Source organism: Theropithecus gelada, chromosome 9 (assembly GCF_003255815.1).
Source record: "Theropithecus gelada isolate Dixy chromosome 9, Tgel_1.0, whole genome shotgun sequence".
Lineage (NCBI taxonomy): Eukaryota > Metazoa > Chordata > Mammalia > Primates > Cercopithecidae > Theropithecus > Theropithecus gelada.
Window position 1 is genome coordinate 36379149 of NC_037677.1, and position 21748 is coordinate 36400896.

General features: G+C 44.8%; 1 protein-coding gene across 6 annotated transcripts in view; it reads left to right on the forward strand.

The window, feature by feature from the left end:
• PHYH (phytanoyl-CoA 2-hydroxylase) overlaps positions 1–21511 on the forward strand; it is a 24080-nt gene extending 2569 nt beyond the window's left edge. For 3 of the 6 annotated variants that reach the window (XM_025397539.1, XM_025397542.1, XM_025397543.1), the window contains 7 exons: positions 2411–2521; positions 3430–3598; positions 6101–6182; positions 9028–9209; positions 14354–14503; positions 17089–17223; positions 20952–21511. In XM_025397539.1, coding sequence (XP_025253324.1) covers positions 2411–2521; positions 3430–3598; positions 6101–6182; positions 9028–9209; positions 14354–14503; positions 17089–17223; positions 20952–21005 — 883 coding nt within the window. In that variant the 3' untranslated portion in view covers positions 21006–21511. Of the gene's footprint in view, positions 1–2410; positions 2522–3429; positions 3599–6100; positions 6189–9027; positions 9210–14353; positions 14504–17088; positions 17224–20951 lie in introns of all 6 variants that reach the window. The other 3 variants (XM_025397538.1, XM_025397541.1, XM_025397540.1) reach the window with 2 other exon arrangements.
• Positions 21512–21748: the final 237 nt, after the last annotated feature.

The following is a 21748-nucleotide window of genomic DNA, read 5'->3' on the forward strand; positions in this document are numbered from 1 at the left end:
TTTTTTTTTTTTTTTTTTTTTTTTTTTTGAGACAGAGTCTGGCTCTGTCGCCCAGGCTGGAGTGCAGTGGCGCGATCTCGGCTCACTGCAAGCTCCGCCTCCCGGGTTCACGCCATTCTCCTGCCTCAGCCTCCCGAGTAGCTGGGACTACAGGCGCCCACAACCGCGCCCGGCTAATTTTTTGTATTTTTAGTAGAGACGGGGTTTCACCGTGGTCTCGATCTCCTGACCTTGTGATCCGCCCGCCTTGGCCTCCCAAAGTGCTGGGATTACAGGCGTGAGCCACCGCGCCCGGCCTATATGGACATATTAACTAGCATCTTTGGTTTATCTTAAATCACCTTTAAAGGGGAAGATCTTGACCTTCCTAAATATTCTCATACAACCACAATTCCAATCTTAAGGAATAGGTTGGGTGATTTCAGTTTATGGGCATGCTGTACATTTATTTGGATTTTGTTACTTTCCTTCTTGGAGTGCATCAACTGGAGAGTTAAAAATATAAAATTTATTGAATTTGTTTCTCATCTGAAAAATCATATGTATTCATTACAGGAACATCAGAGAAATAGAAGGAATTTTTTTTTTTTCTTTGAGACAGAGTCTCGCTCTGTCGCCCAGGCTGGAGTGCAGTCGTGCGATCTCGGCTCACTGCAAGCTCCACCTCCCTGGTTCCCGCCATTCTCCTGCCTCAGCCTCCTGAGTAGCTGGGACTACAGGCGCCCGCCACGCGCACGGCTAATTTTTTGTATTTTTAGTAGAGAAGGAGTTTCACTGTGGTCTCGATCTCCTGACCTTGTGATCTGCCCGCCTTGGCCTCCCAAAGTGCTGGGATTACAGGCGTGAGCTACCACACCCGGCCTAATAGAAGGAATTCTTAAAAATCATCCCTAATTCCATTACTAAAGGCAATCACTGTTAAAAATTGCTTTGGCATATTTCTTTGCAGGCTTTTTTGTTTTTCATATAGTGTCTTGGTTTTACATAATTGTAATAATATTTTATTATAATAAGCATTGTCCATATTTTATTTTATTTTATTTTGAGATGGAGTCTGGCCCTGTAGCCCAGGCTGGAGTGCAGGGGTGCGATCTCGGTTCACTGCAAGCTCTGCCTCCTGGGTTCATGCCATTCTCCTTCCTTAGCTTCCACAGTAGCTGGACTACAGGCGCCCGCCACCACACCCGGCTAATTTTTTGTGTTTTTAGTGGAGACAGGTTTCACCGTGTTAGCCAGGATGGTCTCGATCTCCTGACCTCGTGATCTGCCTGCCTCAGCCTCCCAAAGTGCTAGGATTACAGGCATGAGCCACCATGCCCACCGTCCATACTATTATATGGCCTCAATTTTTAATATCTGAGTCATATTCCACTGAGTGAACGTAGTGTCAGTAGTTAATTTTTCTTCCACTAATGCACTTTTTTTTTTTTTCCTGAGACGGAGTCTTGCTCTGTCACCCAGGCTGGAGTGCACTGGTGCGATCTCAGCTCACTGCAATCTCCACCTTCCGGGTTCTAGCGATTCTCCTGCCTCGACCTTCTGAGTAGCTGGGATTACAGGCACGCTAATTTTTGTATTTTTTAGTAGATATGGAGTTTCATCATGTTAGTCAGGCTGGTCTCGAACTCCCAACCTCAGGTGATCCACCTGCCTTAGCCTCCCAAAGAGCTGGGATTACAGGCATGAGCCACTGTGCCCGGCTCACTCAAGTACTTTTTTTGGTGACCATAGTTAACATTTTGAACATAAAGCTTAAGTTTTCAGATTATTTCCTTGGTCTTAGAAATACTGGATTGAAGCATGAACGTTTCTTAGGTTCTTGTTTTTTGTTGTTGTTGTTGTTTCTGAGACGGAGTCTTGCTCCGTCGCCCAGGCTGGAGTGCAGTGGCATGATCACAGCTCACTGCAACCTCCGCCTCCCAGGTTCAAGCAATTTTCCTGCCTCAGCCTCCCGAGTAGCTGGGATTACAGATGCCCACCACCATGCCTAGCTAAACTTTGTATTTTTAGTAGAGATGGGTTTTCACCATGTTGGTCAGGCTGGTCTCAAACTCCTGACCTCAGGCGATCCACCCACCTCGGCCTCCCAAAGTGTTGGGATTACAGGAGTGAGCCCCCACGCCTAGCCTCAGGTTCTTGATACATATTTTTAGGAAGTCATTTAATTTTTTTTTTTTTTTTTTCGCTACAGGGTCTCACTCTGTCACCCAAGCTGGAGTGGAGTGGCACAACCAGTATTTTTTTGTAGAGATGGGGTTTCATCATGTTGCCTGGGCTGGTCTCAAACTCCTGACCTCAAGTGATCCACTTGCCTCGCCCTCCCAAAGTGCTAGGAATACTGGTGTGAGCCATTGTGCCTAGCCGGTAATTTAAAAATTTAACTTATTTTAGGATTCTTTTTCTCCTTTAGGTATACTCTGGATAATAATGTTCTAACCCTGGAACAGAGAAAATTTTATGAAGAAAATGGGTTTCTTGTAATCAAAAATCTTGTACCTGATGCTGATATTCAACGCTTTCGGTACAGTAACACTATTTGTTATTTTACAAAAGTATGCATTGTGTGCATGTAATGAGAATACAAGGTGGATTCACTCCTGCCTTTACAGATGTTTTTTAATGAGTTGGTTTGTTGGGAAGTGTTTAGAAGCACCGGCTCTGGTGCCAGACTGACTTTTTTTGTTGTTGTTGAGAAAGGGCCTCACTCTGTTGTGTAGGCTAGAGTGCAGTGGTGCAATCATAGCTTACTGCAGCCTCAAGTTCCTGGGCTCAAGCGATCCTCCTGCCTCAGCCTCCTGAGTAGCTGGGACCACAGGTGTGTACCACTATACCTGGCTAATTTTTTATTTCTTTGTTTTTAGAGACAGGGAGTCTCACTATGTTACCCAGGCTGGTCTTGAACTCCTGGCCTTACCCTCCTCAGTTGCTGAGATTACGGTCGGGAGCCACCACGCCTGGGCTTCAGTCTCAGCTCCACCACTTAATATTATGTGTCCTGGGGCAATTTACTTCACATCCCATGCCTCTGTTTCCTCATCTGTAAAATGGGGATAATAATAGTACTTATGTCCTAGTGTTGTTATGACTAAATAAGGTGAAATATATGGAAAGCACTTTGAATAGAGCTGGGCACATGGTAAGTGTTACAGAAGTGTTTGCTATTATTATTACGATGTAACCAAATCATAAAAAGACTTCCCTACCGGTATGCTAAACTGGGGAATGATTTAATTCTGGTAGTGGATTCTAGGCTGACAGTTTCTCCTGCTTTTCATTGGAATGGGAGGCATTCCCATCCAGACCTCAAGCTGGAGGCCGACTTAGTGCAGAGAAACCACCCCTCAAGTCTGCAACCCTTTCCACAGAGGAGGGCAGGGCAGGTGCTTGGAGCCAGTGGTGACGACATCATTTGCAAATTAAATTTTCTAGGAATGAGTTTGAAAAAATCTGCAGAAAGGAGGTGAAACCATTCGGATTAGTAGTAATGAGAGATGTGACCATTTCGAAATCGGAATATACACCAAGTGAGAAGATGACCACGAAGGTCCAGGATTTCCAGGAAGATAAGGAGCTCTTCAGATACTGCACTCTCCCCGAGGTCAGAGACCACCCTGGCTGTGCTTCTGCTTAATTGCTAGCGTGTATGCCTGCCTGTAAAACCCACTGATTTGGCCGGGCACAGTGGCTCACTCCTGTAATCCGAGCACTCTGGGAGGCTGAGGCAGGTGGATCGCTTGAGCCCAGGATTAACTGCTCTTAGAGCTGGATATGGAAAGGAGTTGAATTGAGTAAAATCAGTGGGTTTCTTTTCTTTTCTTTCCTGGAGACAGAGTCTCACTCTGTTGCCCACGCTGGAGTGCAGTTGTGTAATCTCGGCTCACTGCAACCTCTGCCTCCCAGGTTCAAGTGATTCTCCTGCCTCAGCCTCCCGAGCAGCTAAGTTTACAGGTGCCTGCCACCACACCTGGCTAATTTTTGTATTTTTGGTAGAGACGGGGTTTCACCATGTTGCTCACGCTGGTCTCGAACTTCTGACCTCGTGATCCATCCACCTTGGCCTCCCAAAGTGCTGGGATTACAGGCATGAGCCACTGAGCCTGGCCAATTTCCTACATTTCTAAAGAGTGGGACCAGTATCTGATGGTCTATGCCATGATTTTAGGAGGTATAAATTATTTTAATAGTTAGATATTTATTTTTAAATGTATTGGAAAAAACTCAACAGTTTACCAAACTCATGATTTCAAGAATGTTGTCAATTAGGACAAGATTAAATAAAAAGGCCAGTTGTAGTGACACTTTGGAAGGCTGAAGCAGGAGAATCACTTGAGGTCAGGAGTTCAAGACCTGTCTGGGCAACATAGCGAGACTACTATCTGAATTGGAAAAAAAGAGGAAAAAAAAAAAAGATTGAGTATAAGAAGTGAGCTAACTGCCAGGCACAGTGGCTCATGCCTGTAATCCCAGCACTTCGGGATGCCAAGGTGGGCAGATCACAAGGTCAGAAGTTTGAGACCAGCCTGACCAACATGGTGAAACCCCGTCTCTACTAAAAATACAAAAATTAGCCGGGCGTGGTGGCGGACGCCTGTAATCCCAGCTACTCGGTAGGCTGAGGCAGGAGAATGGCTTAAACCCAGGAGGTGGAGGTTGCAGTGAGCCGAGATCACACCATTGCACTTCAGCCTAGGCGACAGAGCGAGACTCCATCTCAAAACAATAAAAATAAAAATAAAAAATAAAAAAAAGAAGTGAGCTAACTAAGGGTAGGGAAATCATTGGCTAAATAACAGTCCAAGTTATGTCAGAAGTTGTGAAGATGGCTCTTGAATGACCAGGGTTTAGAAAATCCCAGCCTCGGTGACTGCCGAAAACTACCAGGCTTTATAAAAAGCAAGCGTGTGCCTGACTCCTAGGCTTTTATAACCTTTCCAGGGTTTCATAATCAAATTGCCAATATTCCTTATACACAAGAGATCAAATAGTGAGGAAGCAGTAGAAGGTGGCTCATTTTTTGGAGTCATTTTTTTGTGGAATCAAAATTTGAATGTCATGGGCTTTTTTTTTTTTTTTTTTTTTGAGATGGAGTCTCACTCTTGCCGCTCAGGCTGGAGCTGGAGTGCAGTGGCGTGATCTTGACTCACTGCAACCTCCGCCTCCCGGGTTCAAGTGATTCTCCTCTCTCAGCTTCCCAAGTAGCTGGGATTACAGACACGCGCCACCATGCCCGGCGAATTTTTGTATTTTTAGTAGAGATGCAGTTTCACCATGTTGGCCAGGCTGGTCTCGAACTCATGACCTCAAGGGATCCACCCGCCTCAGCTGCCCAAAGTGCTAGGATTACAGGTGTGAACTACTGCACCGGACCTCAGTGTTGAGCCCTTTCTGCTTTTGCCCCCTCCGTTGCTGGGTTCTGTGCACAAGGTAGCAGCAGCCCAGCTCCCAGGCCCCATGACTAAACCAGCTCTCCCTGTCATGGGTTCCCATGCTAGCCTTTTCTTCATAATGCAGTGTCCCTCGGCCGCTCTGACCCATGTAATTACTGGTTTAACATGTTTCATCTAACACCTGGGACCTGCTTTGCTTGTTCACTCTTGCTTCCCCGTTTCCCGTCACCTAGTTCCCAGATCTCAGTAATGAGTTGTCAAGTGCCAAGCGTCCCTGTTGTCAAATGTCCTCTAAGCCACTGTTCTGCTTTCTTCCGGGCTACTCATGACAGCTGCAAATTGTATGGGACTCTTCGTATGCAGAGGCTCCAACGAGGAAGAGGAAGCTGCCCTCCCACTGAGCAACCCTCTGCGGCTTGGGTTGACAAGAAATCTGTATTGATATCTCGTCAAAGCTCCCATCTTTCTTGTAGAAAAAAAAATGATTTCATTCCCAGCTAGCTCAGAAAAAGCCCATTTAATTCCGTGTTATAGATTTAGAATGATTTCCAATGGCTGGGTTATTGATGCTTTGTTTGCAGAGTTGTGAAATACCACTTGGTTCTTAAACTATTGATGTCTTGGTTCTTGCGTGGATAGCTGCTGTACTTTGTACCAATTGCTAATACTTCTGATTTCCCACAAGGTTTGTTTTTGTTTGTTTGTTTTCTTAGATTCTGAAATATGTGGAGTGCTTCACTGGACCTAATATCATGGCCATGCACACAATGTTGATAAACAAACCTCCAGATTCTGGTAATTGTAAGGGAGAAGCAAAAAAAAAAAAGGGTTTCATTAAAATGTGTAAGGTTGGCTGGGTGCAGTAACTCATGCCTGTAATCCCAGCATTTTAGGAGACTGAGGGAGGAAGATCTCTGAGGCCAGGAGTTTGAGAGTGGCCTGGGCAACATAGTGAGACTCTGTCTCTAAAAATAGAATTAAAAAATATCCAGGCATGGTGGTGTGCACTTGTAGTCCCTGCTATTGGAAGGTTGACGTGAGGATTGCTTGAGCCCAGGAGTTGAAGGCTGCAGTGAACCTATAATGGCATGCATTCCAGCCTGGGTGACACAGTGAGAACCCATCTCTAAAAAAAAATAAAATAAAACAAAACAAAATAATAAAATAATAGCTGATGTCTAACTATAATCATGTGTATAACTGTCAAACTTTGGATGAGTAAGTCTTAAAATAATTTACACTATAACAACAGTGAAATGTGCTAATGATTTCAGATATTAACTGAAGGACTGTTGCTGAATTTTCAGATGACTGGCTTCCCAAAAAATACAGTTTAACGGACATAACTCTTCATATATCAAAGGTTCCTGCCATTCCGTGTCTCTAAGCTTGATCAGCTCTTTTTAGCTGTGTTAGTGTGGATTCTTGCATTCCTGATAGGAAGACATTATTATTACTAACACAATTAAAATTGTTACTATGAGTCACAAACTATAGTTGTCTTTTTTTTTTTTTTTTTTTTTGAGATGGAGTTTTGCTCTTGTTGCCCAGGCTGGAGTGCAATGGCATGATCTTGGCTCACTGCAACCTCTACCTCTGAGGTTCAAACGATTCTTGATTCTCCTGCCTCAGTCTCCCAAGTAGCTGGGATTACAGGTGCGTGCCACCACGCCTGGCTAATTTTTGTATTTTTAGTAGAGACAGGGTTTCGCCATGTTGGTCAGGCTGGTCTCGAACTCCTGACTTCAGATGATCCACCCGCCTTGGCCTCCCAGAGTGCTGGGATTATAGGTGTGAGCCACCGCGCCCGGTCTTGTGCTTGCTAAAATGCAGAATCTAAGACCTCGTTGGCAGAAATATAACCCAGGTTTCTGTATTTTAATAACCTTTCCCAAGCTGGTCGTGGATGTGCACCTGCGGTCCCAACTACTCAGAAGGCTGAGTGGGGAGGATGGCTTGAGCCCAGGAGTTCAAGTCCAGAGATTCTAGTGCAGACCACGTGGACTACACTGGGGAATTCCTCTGTGCTTGCAGTAGAAATCAGCCATGAGAGAGTCCCCTATCCTTTCTGCCTCTTCTTCCTTCTGATCACCGGGAGGGGTTTATGTGATAGAAGGCGGCTTAGCATTACCAGGTCTCCCTCCCTGTGGAGATCAGGTGTTTGGGAGCCAGGCTCAGGGAGCAAACCAGGGGCAAATGTCATTGTGGTCATGGGCACTCTGAATGGACACGGCACCGAATGACTATAGTCGTGGGGGATGAGGACGTCTTAGAGAAATTTTTTTTTTTTTTTTTTTAGATGGAGACTTGCTTTGTTTCCCAGGCTGGAGTGCAGTGCCTCAATCTCAGCTCAGTGCAACCTCCGCCTCCGGGGTTGAAGCGGTTCTCCTGCCTCATCCTCCTGAGTAGCTGGGATTACAGGTGCCTGCCACCACACCCAGCTAACTTTTTTTGTATTTTTAGTAGAGATAGGGTTTCACCATGTTGGTCAGGCTGGTCTTGAACTCCTGACCTCAGGTGATCTACCTGACTCAGCCTCCGAAAGTGCTGGGATTACAGGTGTAAGGAACCGTGCCCGGCCTTTTTTTTTTTTTTTTTTTTTTTTTGAGACAGAGTCTCGCTCTATCTCCCAGGCTGGAGTGCAGTGGCATGATATTGACTCACTGCAACCTCTGCCTCCCAGGTTCAAGCGATTCTCCTGCCTCAGCCCTCAGCCTTCCAAGTAGCTGGGACTATAGGCGTGCACCACCATGCCCAGCTAATTTTCGTATTTTTGTAGAGATGAGGTTTCACCATGTTGGCCAGGCTGGTCTCAAACTCCTGGCCTCAAGAGATCTGCCTGCCTCAACCTCCCAAAGTGCTGGGATTACAGGTGTGAGCCACCACATGCGGCCTAGAACTTTTTTTTGACATCAACCACTTCAAAGGGGATTTCAAATTTGACTCCATATCACTCTCTTCAATGTAATTAATGCAACTGGTTTTTGAACACTTTACTACATGCTAGGTGCCGTGCCCAATCCAGAGTGGCAAAAGAATAAAGCACAACGGAGATGATGATGTTGTACCACTTGCTGGAAAATAGTGTGCATATGTACTGAGCTACCAGCAACCCAGAAGAAGGGAGTGCAGGGCTTGAAGATGTGGAGTCACTGTGTTGATTTCCAATTTGATGTTTATCTCTCCGGGGCTGATTTTCTCTAGCATTATTTCATTTGGTTCTTATGAGGACAGGTCATTGTTTTTTCAGGCAAAGGATAAGAATCCTGAGACGAGCATTTTTTGTTTTTTGTTTTTGTTTTTTTTTTGGAGACAGGGACTTGCTCTCTGTCACCTAGGCTATAATGCAGCGGTAAAATCACAGCTTACTGCAGCCTCGACCTCCAGGCTCAGTGATACACCCACCTCAGCCTCCCAAGTAGCTGTGACTACAGGTGCATGCCACCATGCCCAGTTAGTTTTTTGTTTTGTTTTGTTTTGTTTTCCTGTAGAAACGGAGTCTCACTATGTTTCCCGGGATGGTTTTGAACTCTCAGGCTCAAGCAATCCATTTGCCTCAGTCTCCCAAAGTGCTGGGGTTACAGGCGTGAGCCACTGCACCCGGCCTCCAGCATCCTTTAATAGCAGATTTTCTTTTCAGGCAAGAAGACGTCCCGTCATCCCCTGCACCAGGACCTGCACTATTTCCCCTTCAGGCCCAGCAATCTCATCGTTTGTGCCTGGACAGCAATGGAGCACATCGACCGGAACAATGGTTGTCTGGTTGTGCTCCCAGGAACACACAAGGGCTCCCTGAAGCCTCACGATTACCCCAAGTGGGAGGTAGGTCTGCCCGGCGACTGAGTCTTGATCCGAATCTCCTTTGCGGTTTCTGTTTCACATCAGTATCTATAAAGACCTTACAAATGAGATGGCATTTCCTTTCTGAGCAAAACACTGTCCTAAGATTTGCAGTGAGGATCAGAGAAGGTTCAAGGATGTCAGAGAAAACATTCATCACACCTAGTTTTTTCAACCCATCCTTTTTTTTTTTTTTTTTTTTGAGACAGTGTCTTGTTCAATTCTGCAACCTCCACCTCCCAGGTTCAAGCCATCCTCCTGCCTCAGTCTCCCCAGTAGCTGGTACTACAGGTGTGCACCACCACGCCCAGCTAATTTTTGTATTTTTAGTAGAGACGGGGTTTTGCCGTGTTAGCCAGGTTGGTCTCGAACTCCTGACCTCAGGTGATCGTTCACCTCAGCCTCCCAACGTGCTGGGACTAAAGTCATGAGCCACTGTACCTGGCCTCAACACGTATTTGAAAGCCAGCCAAGTTGGGGTGCTTGGGTAGCTACTGTATAGTATCCGAGATTGTAAAGCCTAGCTGCAGAGGTAAGACATAAACTCTTCGACCCCAGATGTGTGTGGTAGGCACCAAGCCAGTCTTATGCACTAACTGATGGCTCTTAAGAGTAAGGAAGGAGAGATTATCTCCTTTCAACTGCAGAGACCAGCAAAGGATCTGGGGAGGCTGGTGTTTGACCTGAGTGTTGCAGGACAGGGTACAATGTCCCATAGGGAAGAGTCTATATGGGAAAGCAAAAGGTAAAGGGCAAGCCTGAACCTGACCAAACAATGAGAAGGATCCAGGGAGCTTGCAGTCTAGATGGGTTGGGGGTGGGGGTGTATTTTGGGGAGCGGCAGAGGTGAGCCCAAAAAGGTACATTAGGACCAGATTAGAAAAGACTGTTATACTAACAAGTCTGCAGTTTATTTGGGGGAGAATCGGAACTTTTTAGTCCAAACTTTTTAGGAAGATTGAAGACCTTTTTTCTTTTTAGCTTTTTTTTTTTTTTGAGAAGGAGTCTCACCCTGTCGCCAGGCTGGAGTGCAGTGGCGCGATCTTGGCTCACTGCAACCTCTGCCTCCCGGGTTCAAGTGATTTTCCTGCCTCAACCTCCCGAGTAGCTGGGACTACAGGCATGAGCCACCACACCAGGCTAATTTTTGTATTTTTAGTAGAGACGGAGTTTCACCATGTTGGCCAGGATAGTCTTAATCTCTTGACCTCGTGATCTGCCCACCTCGGCCTCCCAAAGTGCTGGGATTACAGGTGTGAGCCACCACGTGCAGTTGAACAGCTTTTAATTAAAAAAAAAAAAAAGAAAAATAGTTTTATTGAGGTATAATTGTCATGTAAATTGTACATATTTTGCATGTATAATTTGATCATTTTCCACACACGCATACCTGTGAAATCACCACAGTCAAGATACTCCATCCTTCTCCCTGCTCTAGGCAACCACTGAACAGCTTTCTGTTACTACAGATTAGTTTGCATTTTCTAAAATGTCATAGACCTGTAATTACACAGCATAGATTTTTTTGTTCCAGTCTGGCTTCTTTCACTCAGCATGGTGATTTTGAGGTTCGTTGATGCTGTTGTGTATGACAGTAGTTCTTTTTGTTTTTTTTTGAGATGGAGTCTCACTCTGTCGCCAGGCTGGAATGCAGTGTTGCGATCTCGACTCACCACAACGTCCAACTCCCTGGTTCAAGCAATTCTCCTGCCTCAGCCTCCTGAGTAGCTGGGACCACAGGCACAAGCCACCACGCCCAGCTAATTTTTATATTTTTATTAGAGATGAGGCCTCACCATGTTGGCCAGAATGGTCTCGATCTCCTGACCTTGTGGTCCACCCTCCTCGGCCTCCCAAAGTGCTGGGATCACAAGTGTGAGCCACCGCACCCGGCCGACAGTAGTTCTTTCCCTTCCATTGCTGAGTAGTATTCCACTGCATGGCTGCACCATGAACCATGGTTTGTTCATCCATTCGGCTGTTGATGCTTGGAACTGTTAAATGCATTTGAGCTCATGAGTGATGGGATCAAATCGGCTCTTCAAGGACAATAACCTCAGGGTCTGGTGCAGGACGCACTGCAGGTATAGGAGTCTAGAAGTGAAGAAACCAGAGAGATGACTTTTTTTTTTTTTTTTTTTTTTTGAGATGGAGTCTTGCTCTGTCACCCAGGCAGGAGTGCGGTGGCCGGATCTCAGCTCACTGCAAGCTCTGCCTCCTGGGTTCACGCCATTCTCCTGCCTCAGCTTCCCGAGTAGCTGGGACTACAGGCGCCCGCCACCTCGCCCGGCTAGTTTTTTGTATTTAGTAGAGACGGGGTTTCACCATGATAGCCAGGATGGTCTTGATCTCCTGACCTCGTGATCCGCCCGTCTCGGCCTCCCAAAGTGCTGGGATTACAGGCTTGAGCCACCGCGCCCGGCAAGAGATGACTATTAACACGTTAGGTCTAAGGTGAGAAGATCCTGTGGGAGCCAAGGTGGGAGGATCGCTTGAGCCTAGAAGTTCACGACCACCCTGGGCAACATAATGAGGTCTCATCTCTAGTAATAATAATAATAATTAGCTGGGCATGGTGGTGCATGTGTGTAGTCCCAGCTAGTTGGGAGGCTGAGGCAGGAGGATCACTTGAGCCCAGGAGTTCAAGGCTGCAGTGAGCTATGCTGGTGCCACTGCACTGCAGCCTGGGTGACGGAGCAAGTTCCTGTATCAAAAGAAAAAGAAAAGATCCTGGGCCAGGCACAGTGGCTCATGCCTGTAATCCCAGCACTTTGGGAGGCCAAGGCGGGTGGATCACCTGAGGTCAGGAGTTCGAGACCAGCATGACCAACATGGTGAAACCTTGTCTCTACTAAAAATACAAAATTAGCCTGGTGTGGTGGTGCGCACCTGTAGTCCCAGCTACTTGGGAGGCTGAGGCAGGAGAATAGCTTGAACCCGGGAGCTGGAGGTTGCAGTGAGGCGAGATCATGCCACTGCACTCCAGCCTGGGCAACAAAGTGAAACTCTGTCTCAAAAAAAGAAAAAAAGAGCCAGGCACGGTGGCTCATGCCTGTAATCCCAGCACTTTGGGAGGCCGAGGCGGGTGGATCACGAGGTCAGAAGATCGAGACTATCCTGGCTAACATGGTGAAACCCCGTCTCTAGTAAAAATACAAAAAAAAATTAGCCGGGCGAGGTGGCGGGCGCCTGTAGTCTCAGCTACTCAGGAGGCTGAGGCAGGAGAATGGCGTGAACCCAGGAGGCAGAGTTTGCAGTGTGTTGAGATTGTGCCATTGGACTCCAGCCTGGGTGACAGAGCAAGACTCCATCTTAAAAAAAAAAAAAGAAAGAAAAAAGAAAAAAAGAAAAGATCCTGGAAACCCATGATGCTGTGAACAGAAAGAGCCCCCATTGTTAAAGCACGGAGAATGAATTGTAGTTTGATAGGAAATGAGGAACATGGTTTTAAGAACTCCTGTCCCGTCTGGACACAGTGACTCACGCCTGTAATCCCAGCACTTTGGGAGTCCACGTCGGGCAGATCACTTGAGATCAGGAGTTTGAGACCAGCCTGGCCAACATGGTGAAACCCTGTTTCTACTAAAAATAAAAAAATTAGCCAGGCTTGGTGGTGAGCGCCTGTAGTCCCAGCTACTTGGGAGGCTGAGGTAGGAGAATTGTCTGAACCTGGGAGATGGAGGTTGCAGTGAGGTGAGATCGCACCACTGCCCTCCAGCTTGGGCGACAGAGCAAGACTCCATCTCAATAATAATAATAATAATAATAATAATAATAATAATAATAAAAGAACGTCTCAGATTTCTTGCATCAATAATTAGTGTCAAATGAAAATATCTGAGTGTCTGGATCCTGATATAAAACCATTTCGTTTGAAACTCATCAGTGAAGCTAAGGTTTAGATAAAGTTTGGTGCACGCAACTGCAGTGGGCTTTGGCTGATGGAAGGCAAAGGGAAAGGTTTGCAGGGCTTCAAGAGCGTGTGGAGTCTCAGACACCCTGCACAGATGCAGAGTGGGAGGTATGATTAGTTTAGTGTGGGTCACACATTCAACCTGGCCAGGAGAGAAGGGCTCTGGGTCCGAGTCTCAGCACTGTCTAAGAGGGATGTAGTCATTACCGAAAGGAACTGAGGATGCACTTAGGAACAGGAATGGGCTGCTTTCCTTATTCGGACTCATAAGGTGCTTCTCAGGTCAATTTCTTTAATAAAACATAACCCCATTACCTAAAGCAGTAACTAATTTGGGAAACAGTTACAAACAAACACAGTGTTTTAATTTACTATTCTTTCATTATTCTGGATGTGACGTAAGTGTCTTTGAGCTCAGAAAAACTGAGCATTTTCTCCCCTCTATTTTGGGGAAATAGCTTCTCAGAGACACTCCTGAGTAAGAGATGAAGGATTTATTTAAAGTTCTGGTGAGGAGGAGAACACGCTGAGAACACTTACAGATTTACGCTGGAAATGCCTAAGAGATAGGTGGTTGCCTAGACTGACCACAAAAGGTAAAACTAAGCTAGCTCTTCATGTATAATGCAGTCATGAAGGGCAGGTGGAAATTCCACATTGTTCATTTGCTCCAAAAATATCAGTGATTTTAATATCAACATGTGACTTTTTTTTTTTATTACTATTATTTTTTGAGACACAGTCTTGCTCTGTTGTCCAGGCTGGAGGGCAGTGGTGTGATCTCGGCTCACTGCAACCTCCCCCTCCTGGCTCAATCGATCCTCCCACCTCAGCCTCCCGAGTAGCTGGGACCACAGGCTTGCACCACCAGACCGGGTTAATTTTTGCAGTTTTTGTAGAAATGGGGTTTTGCCATGTTGCGCAGGCTCATCTTGAACTCCTGAGCATACGCAATTCTCCCAACTTGGCCTCCCAAAGAGATGGGATTACAGGCGTGAGCCACCGTGCCCGGCCAACATGTGACTCTTAAAAACCAGATATCTGAGAGGCTTTTGTATACTGAAAAAAGTAAGCATTTAATTTAGACATTTCTTTCTCTTGGGAGAAAGAAATGCTTTCTTTCCCTGATGTTTGCTTTCCCTGATGAACCACCGACAATGTTTTTAATTATGGTACCCCCTCAAATGTAGACTTGGCTTGCTTCTTGTTCTAGGGGGGAGTTAACAAAATGTTCCACGGGATCCAGGACTACGAGGAAAACAACGCTCGGGTGCACCTGGTGATGGAGAAGGGAGACACCGTTTTCTTCCATCCTTTGCTCATCCATGGGTCTGGTCAGAACAAAACCCAGGGATTCCGGAAGGTGAGCATTCACATTGCCGCACCTGCTGCAGATGCGTGTGTTAGAAACAAAAATTGCATTTAATTCATTTAATTCAAATTAATTGAATAAAATTTTAATTTAATTGCATTAACATTTTAAAGATTTGTGGCTTTTAACCAACCTGGACTTTAGTCCAATTTATTTACCAGGAAATATATTTGCTTACCTTGGTCTTTTCGGGCTCTTATCAGTAAGAAGCCAGGTGACCTCAGGATCCTAACCTTGTCAATATTGATTATGAAAGCCAAGTGCAGTGGCTCATGCCTGTAATCCCAGCACTTTGGGAGGCTGAGGCGGGAGGATCACTTGGGGGCAAGAGTTCTAGACCAGCCTGGGCAACATGGTAAGACCCTGCTTCTATTTAAAAAAAAAAAAAAAAAAAAAAAAATTCACTGTTGTCTTCTGAAGCCATGGGTTAGGGGCCAAATGTCGTCTTCATTCATATTTCCACCAGCCTCATCAGGGTCAGGATTAGGGTGGGACAAGTTGGGGCACTCTTCCCAGGGGTAAAATTTAAGGGCATGCCAAAAAAAACCTCTACAATCGAGTTTAGTAACATTTTAATGCGAAATTTTAAAAAATCAAAATTAGGCCAGGCACAGTGGCTCACGCCTGTATTCCCAGCACTTTGGGAGGCCAAGGTGGATGGATCACAAGGTCAGGAGATCGAGACCATCCTGGCTAACATGGTGAAACCCTGTCTCTTCTAAAAAATAAAAAAAAAAAAACAATTAGCCGGGTGTGTTGGCGGGCGCCTGTAGCCCCAGCTACTCAGGAGGCTGAGGCAGGAGAATGGCGTGAACCCAGGAGGCGGAGCTTGCAGTGAGCTGAGATCCAGCCATTGCACTCCAACCTGGGCCACAGAGCGAGACGCCGTCTCAAAAAAAAAATCAAAGTTGATGCAAAATACCCAATGTATTGGCTGCGTACAATGCCAAAAAACAGTATTGGACCCTACACTAGCGCAACCTTCAGAGCTGTGCAAGTAGGGAGGTGCAGGCACAATGACGCAAATCATGTTGTGAGTTTTAATATATTGACTTTGCAATTTTCCAATTTTTTTTTTTTTTTTGAGATGGAGTCTCGCTGTGTTGCCCAGGCTGGAGTGCAGTGATGCAATCTCAGCTCACTGCAACCTCGGCCTCCTAGGTTCAAGCGATTCTCCTGCCTCAGCCTCCTGAGTAGCTGAGACTACAGGCATACGCCACCACACCCAGCTAATTTTTGTATTTTTTAGTAGAGATGGGGTTTCACCATGCTGGCCAGTCTGGTCTTGAACTCCTAGCCTCGAGTGATCTTCTCACCTCAGCCTCCCAAAGTGCTAGGATGACAGATGTGAGCCACCTTGCCTGGCCCAGTGTTTTTTAATGCCTTTATTTTAAAATTTTTAATTATTTATTTATCTATTTATTTGAGACAGCATCTTGCTCTTTTGCCCAGGCTGGAGTGCGGTGGCGCAGTCATAGCTCACTGCAGCTTGGAACTCTTGAGGTGTGTGTGATGGCTCAAGCCATCCTCCCACCTCAACCTCTTGAGAAGCTGGGACTAACAGACACGCACCACCACACCTGGCTAATTTTAGTTTTTCATTTTTTGTACAGACATGGTCTTGCTATGTTGCCCAGGCTGGTCTTGAACTCCTGGCCTCAAGTGATCCTCCTGCCTTGGCCTCCCAGAGTACTGGACTTACGGGCATGAGCCACCATGCCCAGGCTTAATGACTTTAATGTTCTGGAAAAATATTACTATAATTACATAAAGATACAGATATAGGGGTGCATGTTTTCCCTTTGCCTTGGGCTCTGTTACAGTGCCGTATGGCACCAGGGATTACGAGGCAATGGGATTGCTGACGCCACTCTCTAGACATTTGCTGTTTGGGGCAAAGTAGAAAGTCCTTCTGACAAGTGTGATCACTTGTGACAGAAAAGGTAAGTTTTAACGATTGCCTGGCATCTTAGATCTGTTTATAACTTTTTCTAAAATAGGGAGAACCAAGTAATTTCATCCTTACCCTCAGAAGGAAGCAAGAGGGGTAACATATGTCAATGATATTGGCTTTTAAATGTCCTTTTGATTTGAGAGAAGGTGTCTGCATTATTTTCTTTCTCAAGGTATTTTTAGTTCTTTTCATAATCTATTGCCACTGAAATAACAATCCATCCCAAACTGGACCAGGTAACTAACTTTTGAGATAAATTGCCATGGAATGCAGTCCTTTTTAAGACTTTGGGATATCCATTCATTAGGAAAATCAAATGCTAAAAAAAAAAAACTAAAGACCTGTTGCTGACATAATTTCATTCCCTCTCCCGTATATACCTTTCAAAAATAAATGTCACATCTGGTTAATGATCATTTGAAATTTCTCAATTAACTTTTAGCTGGAAACAAAAAAAGGCTTAGTTACAAAGAGATTGACACAGGACACAATGGACCTGACTTTCCATTTAGAAATCAAATACTGAGTGAAATAATTGACTTTCTAAAAGAAAGACTCCCTGCTTGGTCGCTGTTATTAATGGGATGTTTTTCTCCAATATCAATTTGTTCACTTTGCACAGGCAATTTCCTGCCATTTCGCCAGTGCCGATTGTCACTACATCGATGTGAAGGGCACCAGTCAAGAAAACATTGAGAAGGAAGTTGTAGGAATAGCAAATAAATTCTGGGGAGATGAAAACAGCATGGACTTGAAGGTATGTCCGTATGCAACAGCAAGGTAAAAATCTCAGGTTTTCCTTTTCTTCAGATGCTTCATCATTCTCATACCTAATTTATTTGACAGTATATAGTGCTTGGATTGAGATTCATTTTAGGGACATGGCTGAGCCCCCACCAAAATTGACAATGGAATTTCCATTTACACTTGGGCCCCCGTGCAGGAGACTTGAGAACTTCCTGCTGCTTCTTTATGTCTTTGGGCTGTCCAAAGATGTACAGGCCGTCCTGTTTCACACAGGGCAGTGAAGGAAAACGAAACTACAGATTTAGATGAGAGAAAATGAAAGACAAAACCTTGCCTTCTGGCTCGGCATGGCGGCTCATGCCTGTAATCCCAACACTTCGGGAAGCCAAAGCAGGAGAATCATTTGAGCCCAGGAGTTGGAGACCAGCCTGAGACACATAGTGAGACTCCATCTCTACTAAAAAAAGAAATAAAAATAAAAATTAGTCAAGTAGGGTGGAGCATAGCTGTAGTCCCAGCCGCTCAGAAGGCTGAGTTGAAAGGCTCACTTGAGCTTGAGGTCAAGGCTGCAGTGAGGTGTGACTGCACTACTGCGTTCCAGCCTGGGTGACAGAGTGAGACCCTGTCTCAAAAAAAAAAAAAAAAAAAAAAAAAAAAAAACCTTCTGAAGGGATAGAAGGAAAGTTATAGGTTTGGGATCCAATCATAGGCCATGTTTATTAGTATAGAATAGAGAGTATTTATTGCTGGGCGTGGTGGCTCACGCCTGTAATCCCAGCACTTCGGGAGTCCAAGGCAGACAGATCATGAGGTCAGGAGATCGAGACCTTCCTGGCCGACATGGTGAAACGCCGTCTCTACTAAAAATACAAAAATTAGCTGGGTCTGGTGGCACGTGCCTGTAATCCCAGCTACTCGGGAGGCTGAGGCAGAAGAATCGCTTGAACCAGGGAATTGGAGGTTGTAGTGAGCTGAGATCGTGCCACTATACTCCAGCCTGGCGACAGAGCGAGACTCCATCTCAATAAATAAATAAATAATAGAGTATTTGTGCATTAGGGAATCCAGTAAGATGCCCAGATTGCAATTCTTGGGCAAGTTTCTGTTTTGGCAAATGTGCATCTGGAGTTTTATGAGAGGCCTAGTTTGCATGTAGCAGAGGTTTAAGATCACTAATGCTTATCAATAACAGGCATTTGACAATATTTCATATGGTTTCCTAGTTAATACACATTATTTGTAAATTTTTAAAATTTAATTAACTAACTGTTTATTTTTAGAGACAGGGTCCCACTCTGTTAGCCAGGCTGGAGTGCAGTGGTGCAATCACAGCTCACTGCAGTCTCAACCTCCTGGGCTCAAGCAATCCTCTTGCCTCAGCCTCCCTAGCAGCTGAGACTACAGGCACCCACCACTGTGCCCTGGCTAGTTTATTTATTTATTTTTTTGTAGAGATAGGGTCTCACTGTGTTGCTCAGGCTCAAATTATTTGTTTTTAACCCATGGATATTCAGTACTGCTGATCATTAATAGACAGATTATCAATCAAGGCAAATAAACAAGCATATTAACTTTGTAGAATATACACATTTCAACCTCTGAACCAAGAAGCTGATTCTGTTTTTCAAATTTGCATTAGATCATCATAAATGCATGCACGCCCCCCAGATAGACCGAGTGCAGTGATAACTGTGGGCTCCTCAGCCAGTTGTAGGTCCCTGTGCACCAGTGCCATGCTACCATACCGTCGGGAATCATCTTCTGAAATACCTTCGCAGCTCAGGAATCTTGCTTCTTGCCGGGCGCGGTGGCTCACGCCTGTAATCCCAGCACTTTGGGAGGCCGTGGCGGGCAGATCATGAAGTCAGGAGATCGAGACTATCCTGGCTAACATGGATAACATGAAACCCCATCTCTACTAAAAATACAAAAAATTAGCCGGGTGTGGTGGTGGGTGCCTGTAGTCCCAGCTACGTGGGAGGCTGAGGCAGGAGAATGGCGTGAACCCAGAAGCTTGCAGTGAGCCGAGATCACGCCACTGCACTCCAGCCTGGGCGACAGAGCGAGACTGTCAAAAAAAAAAAAAAAAAAAAAATCTTGCTTCTCCCTTTAGAACCTGGAAATGTGTCCCATCTCTGAAAATGCTCTGATTTTGCATTTACAGGTCCTAGAAATTCTTGTCCTTCCTCTCTTTTTGTTCAGTACCTAAAATGCCTATACATTGTCAACTGGAGCTTTGAGCTAACATCCTAAATTTTAAGGGAGAACAAATATATATACATCATGTTTGAGGTTTGTCAAAGTTGTTGCTAAATGAATACCTCCCACATTTAGCTTAATTACTCTGTAAGTTATATTTAGAATAACAATACTAACCTCTGCTACATAGTTATGGGTAAAGTACAAAAGCACATTCATATTCATTTTCTTATTTTCTTCACCAAAACCCAGTGGGGCAGTCAGTATAAGCTCCATGCTGTCAGTGACAAGAAAACAAGTTCCAGAGGTTGATCTAAGCTATCTAAGTGACAAAGCTTGATTTCAGAGTCAGGTCAAATTTGAAAATTATTCTTTCCACCATACCTTGCTGTTTGCTCAAAAATAAACAAGAACCAAGAAATAAGAACATCTGAATTATTTTATTAAGGTCAAAGGGGGAAAAAACCCACCAAACAAAGCAGTAATCCTTGATACCATGTTCACTATTATCATCTCATCAGGAACAGAACACTCAAAACGGCTCAGACAAGTAACACGAGAGTAGTCAGGCCGGGTGCAGTGGCTCACTCCTGTAATCCCAGCACTTTGGGAGGCTGAGACAGGCGGATCACCTGAGGTCAGGAGTTTGAGACCAGCCTGACCAACATGGTGAAACCCTGTCTCTACTAAAAATACAAAATTAGCTAGGTGTGGTGGCACATGCCTCTAATCCCAGCTACTTGGGAGGCTAAGGCAGGAGAATCACTTGAACACAGGAGGCAGAGTTTGCAATGAGCCAAGATGGTGCCCTTGCACTCCAGCCTGGGCAACGAGAGCAAAACTGTCTCAAAAAAAAAAAAAAAAAAAAAAAAAAGTAAGCAGAAAAATGGCAGTGAACTGTTTGTTCTGTAACCAGACATGACATCGACCCAGTTATGTTACCTGGCACCAATAAATATCCTGAATAAAACAGGAAGGACTGACAGCAGCTGGGGTAACCACTGACTTAATTTAGTTAACACTGTTTTAGAAGCTGATTAAGTAGACCAGGAGTGGTGGCTCATACCTGTAATCCCAGCACTTGGGAGGCTTTGGGAGGCCGAGACAGACAGATCACTTGAGGCCAGGAGTTTGAGACCAGTCTGGCCAACATAACGAAACCCTGTCTCTACTAAAAATACAAAAAGTTAGCCAGGCGTGGTGGTGCACACCTGTAATCCCAGCTACTCAGGAGGCTGAGGCAGGAAAGTCACTTGTACCCAGGTGGTGGAGGTTGCAGTGAGCCTCTGCACTCCAGCCTAGGCAATGGGGTGAGATTGTGTCCCCAAAAAATTCTTTAAAAAGAGTTGATTAAGTAGCTTAATTTGAGTTGTTTTGTTTACTAATCAATATGACTATTACAGGGATTATTTTCCCTATTTAACCTATTTAACCTTTCATAGAGGCTAGAAATCAACTTTGTCTTATGGTGAAATTGAACGTAAATGGAGGGCAGATTGAAGTGTTCCATAAACTCACTCTGTTTGGTATTATTTCTAGGATATTTGGATGTTTCGAGCTCGACTTGTGAAAGGAGAAAGAATCAATCTTTGAAATAGGCATCTGTTGTAACTCTTTCAACAGAAAACCAAAACCAAACAAAATGTCTAAGGAAAATGTTTTCTTAATGAGATGATGTAAGCTTTTCTATCACTTGTTAAAAGCAGAAAACATGTATCAGGTACTTAATTGCAGAGAGTTAGTTTTGCAGTACAGTGGTGTTGCTTTAATGGAAATAAAAAAAAGTAAAAGTGAAATATTACTGTTTTAAGAAAAACTAATTTAGGGTTGCAGCCAATAAAGGTGATTGGTGTATAATTTAAGTGTTAAATCAATTTCTTTCATTCAATTAGCTCTTTACCCAAGCAGAAGTGAATCATTTGGAGCTTAGGGTGTGTGTGTTTTGTATCCCCTTTCTGGTAAACCCATTCCCTACCAATTTTATGTCATAAGAGATTTTTTTCCCCCCCAAATCTAGAACAATGTATAATACATTCACATTAAGTGAAGGGCATAGGAAGGGTGTCATGGAGTCCAAATAAAGATGAATATTCCTGCTCAGACAAGGGCTTTCTTCTGTGATTTCTTCAACCCAACCATCCCCTTAACAAGGAGACTTGTTCTTTCCAGTCTTTTCCTCGGTTCTTAAAGAATGAAGACGAGGGCTGGGCGCAGTGGCTCATGCCTGTAATCCTAGCACTTTGGGAGGCCAAGGTGGGTGGATCACCTGAGGTCAGGAGTTCAAGACCAGCCTGGCCAACATGGCAAAACCCCCATCTCTACCAAAAATACAAAAA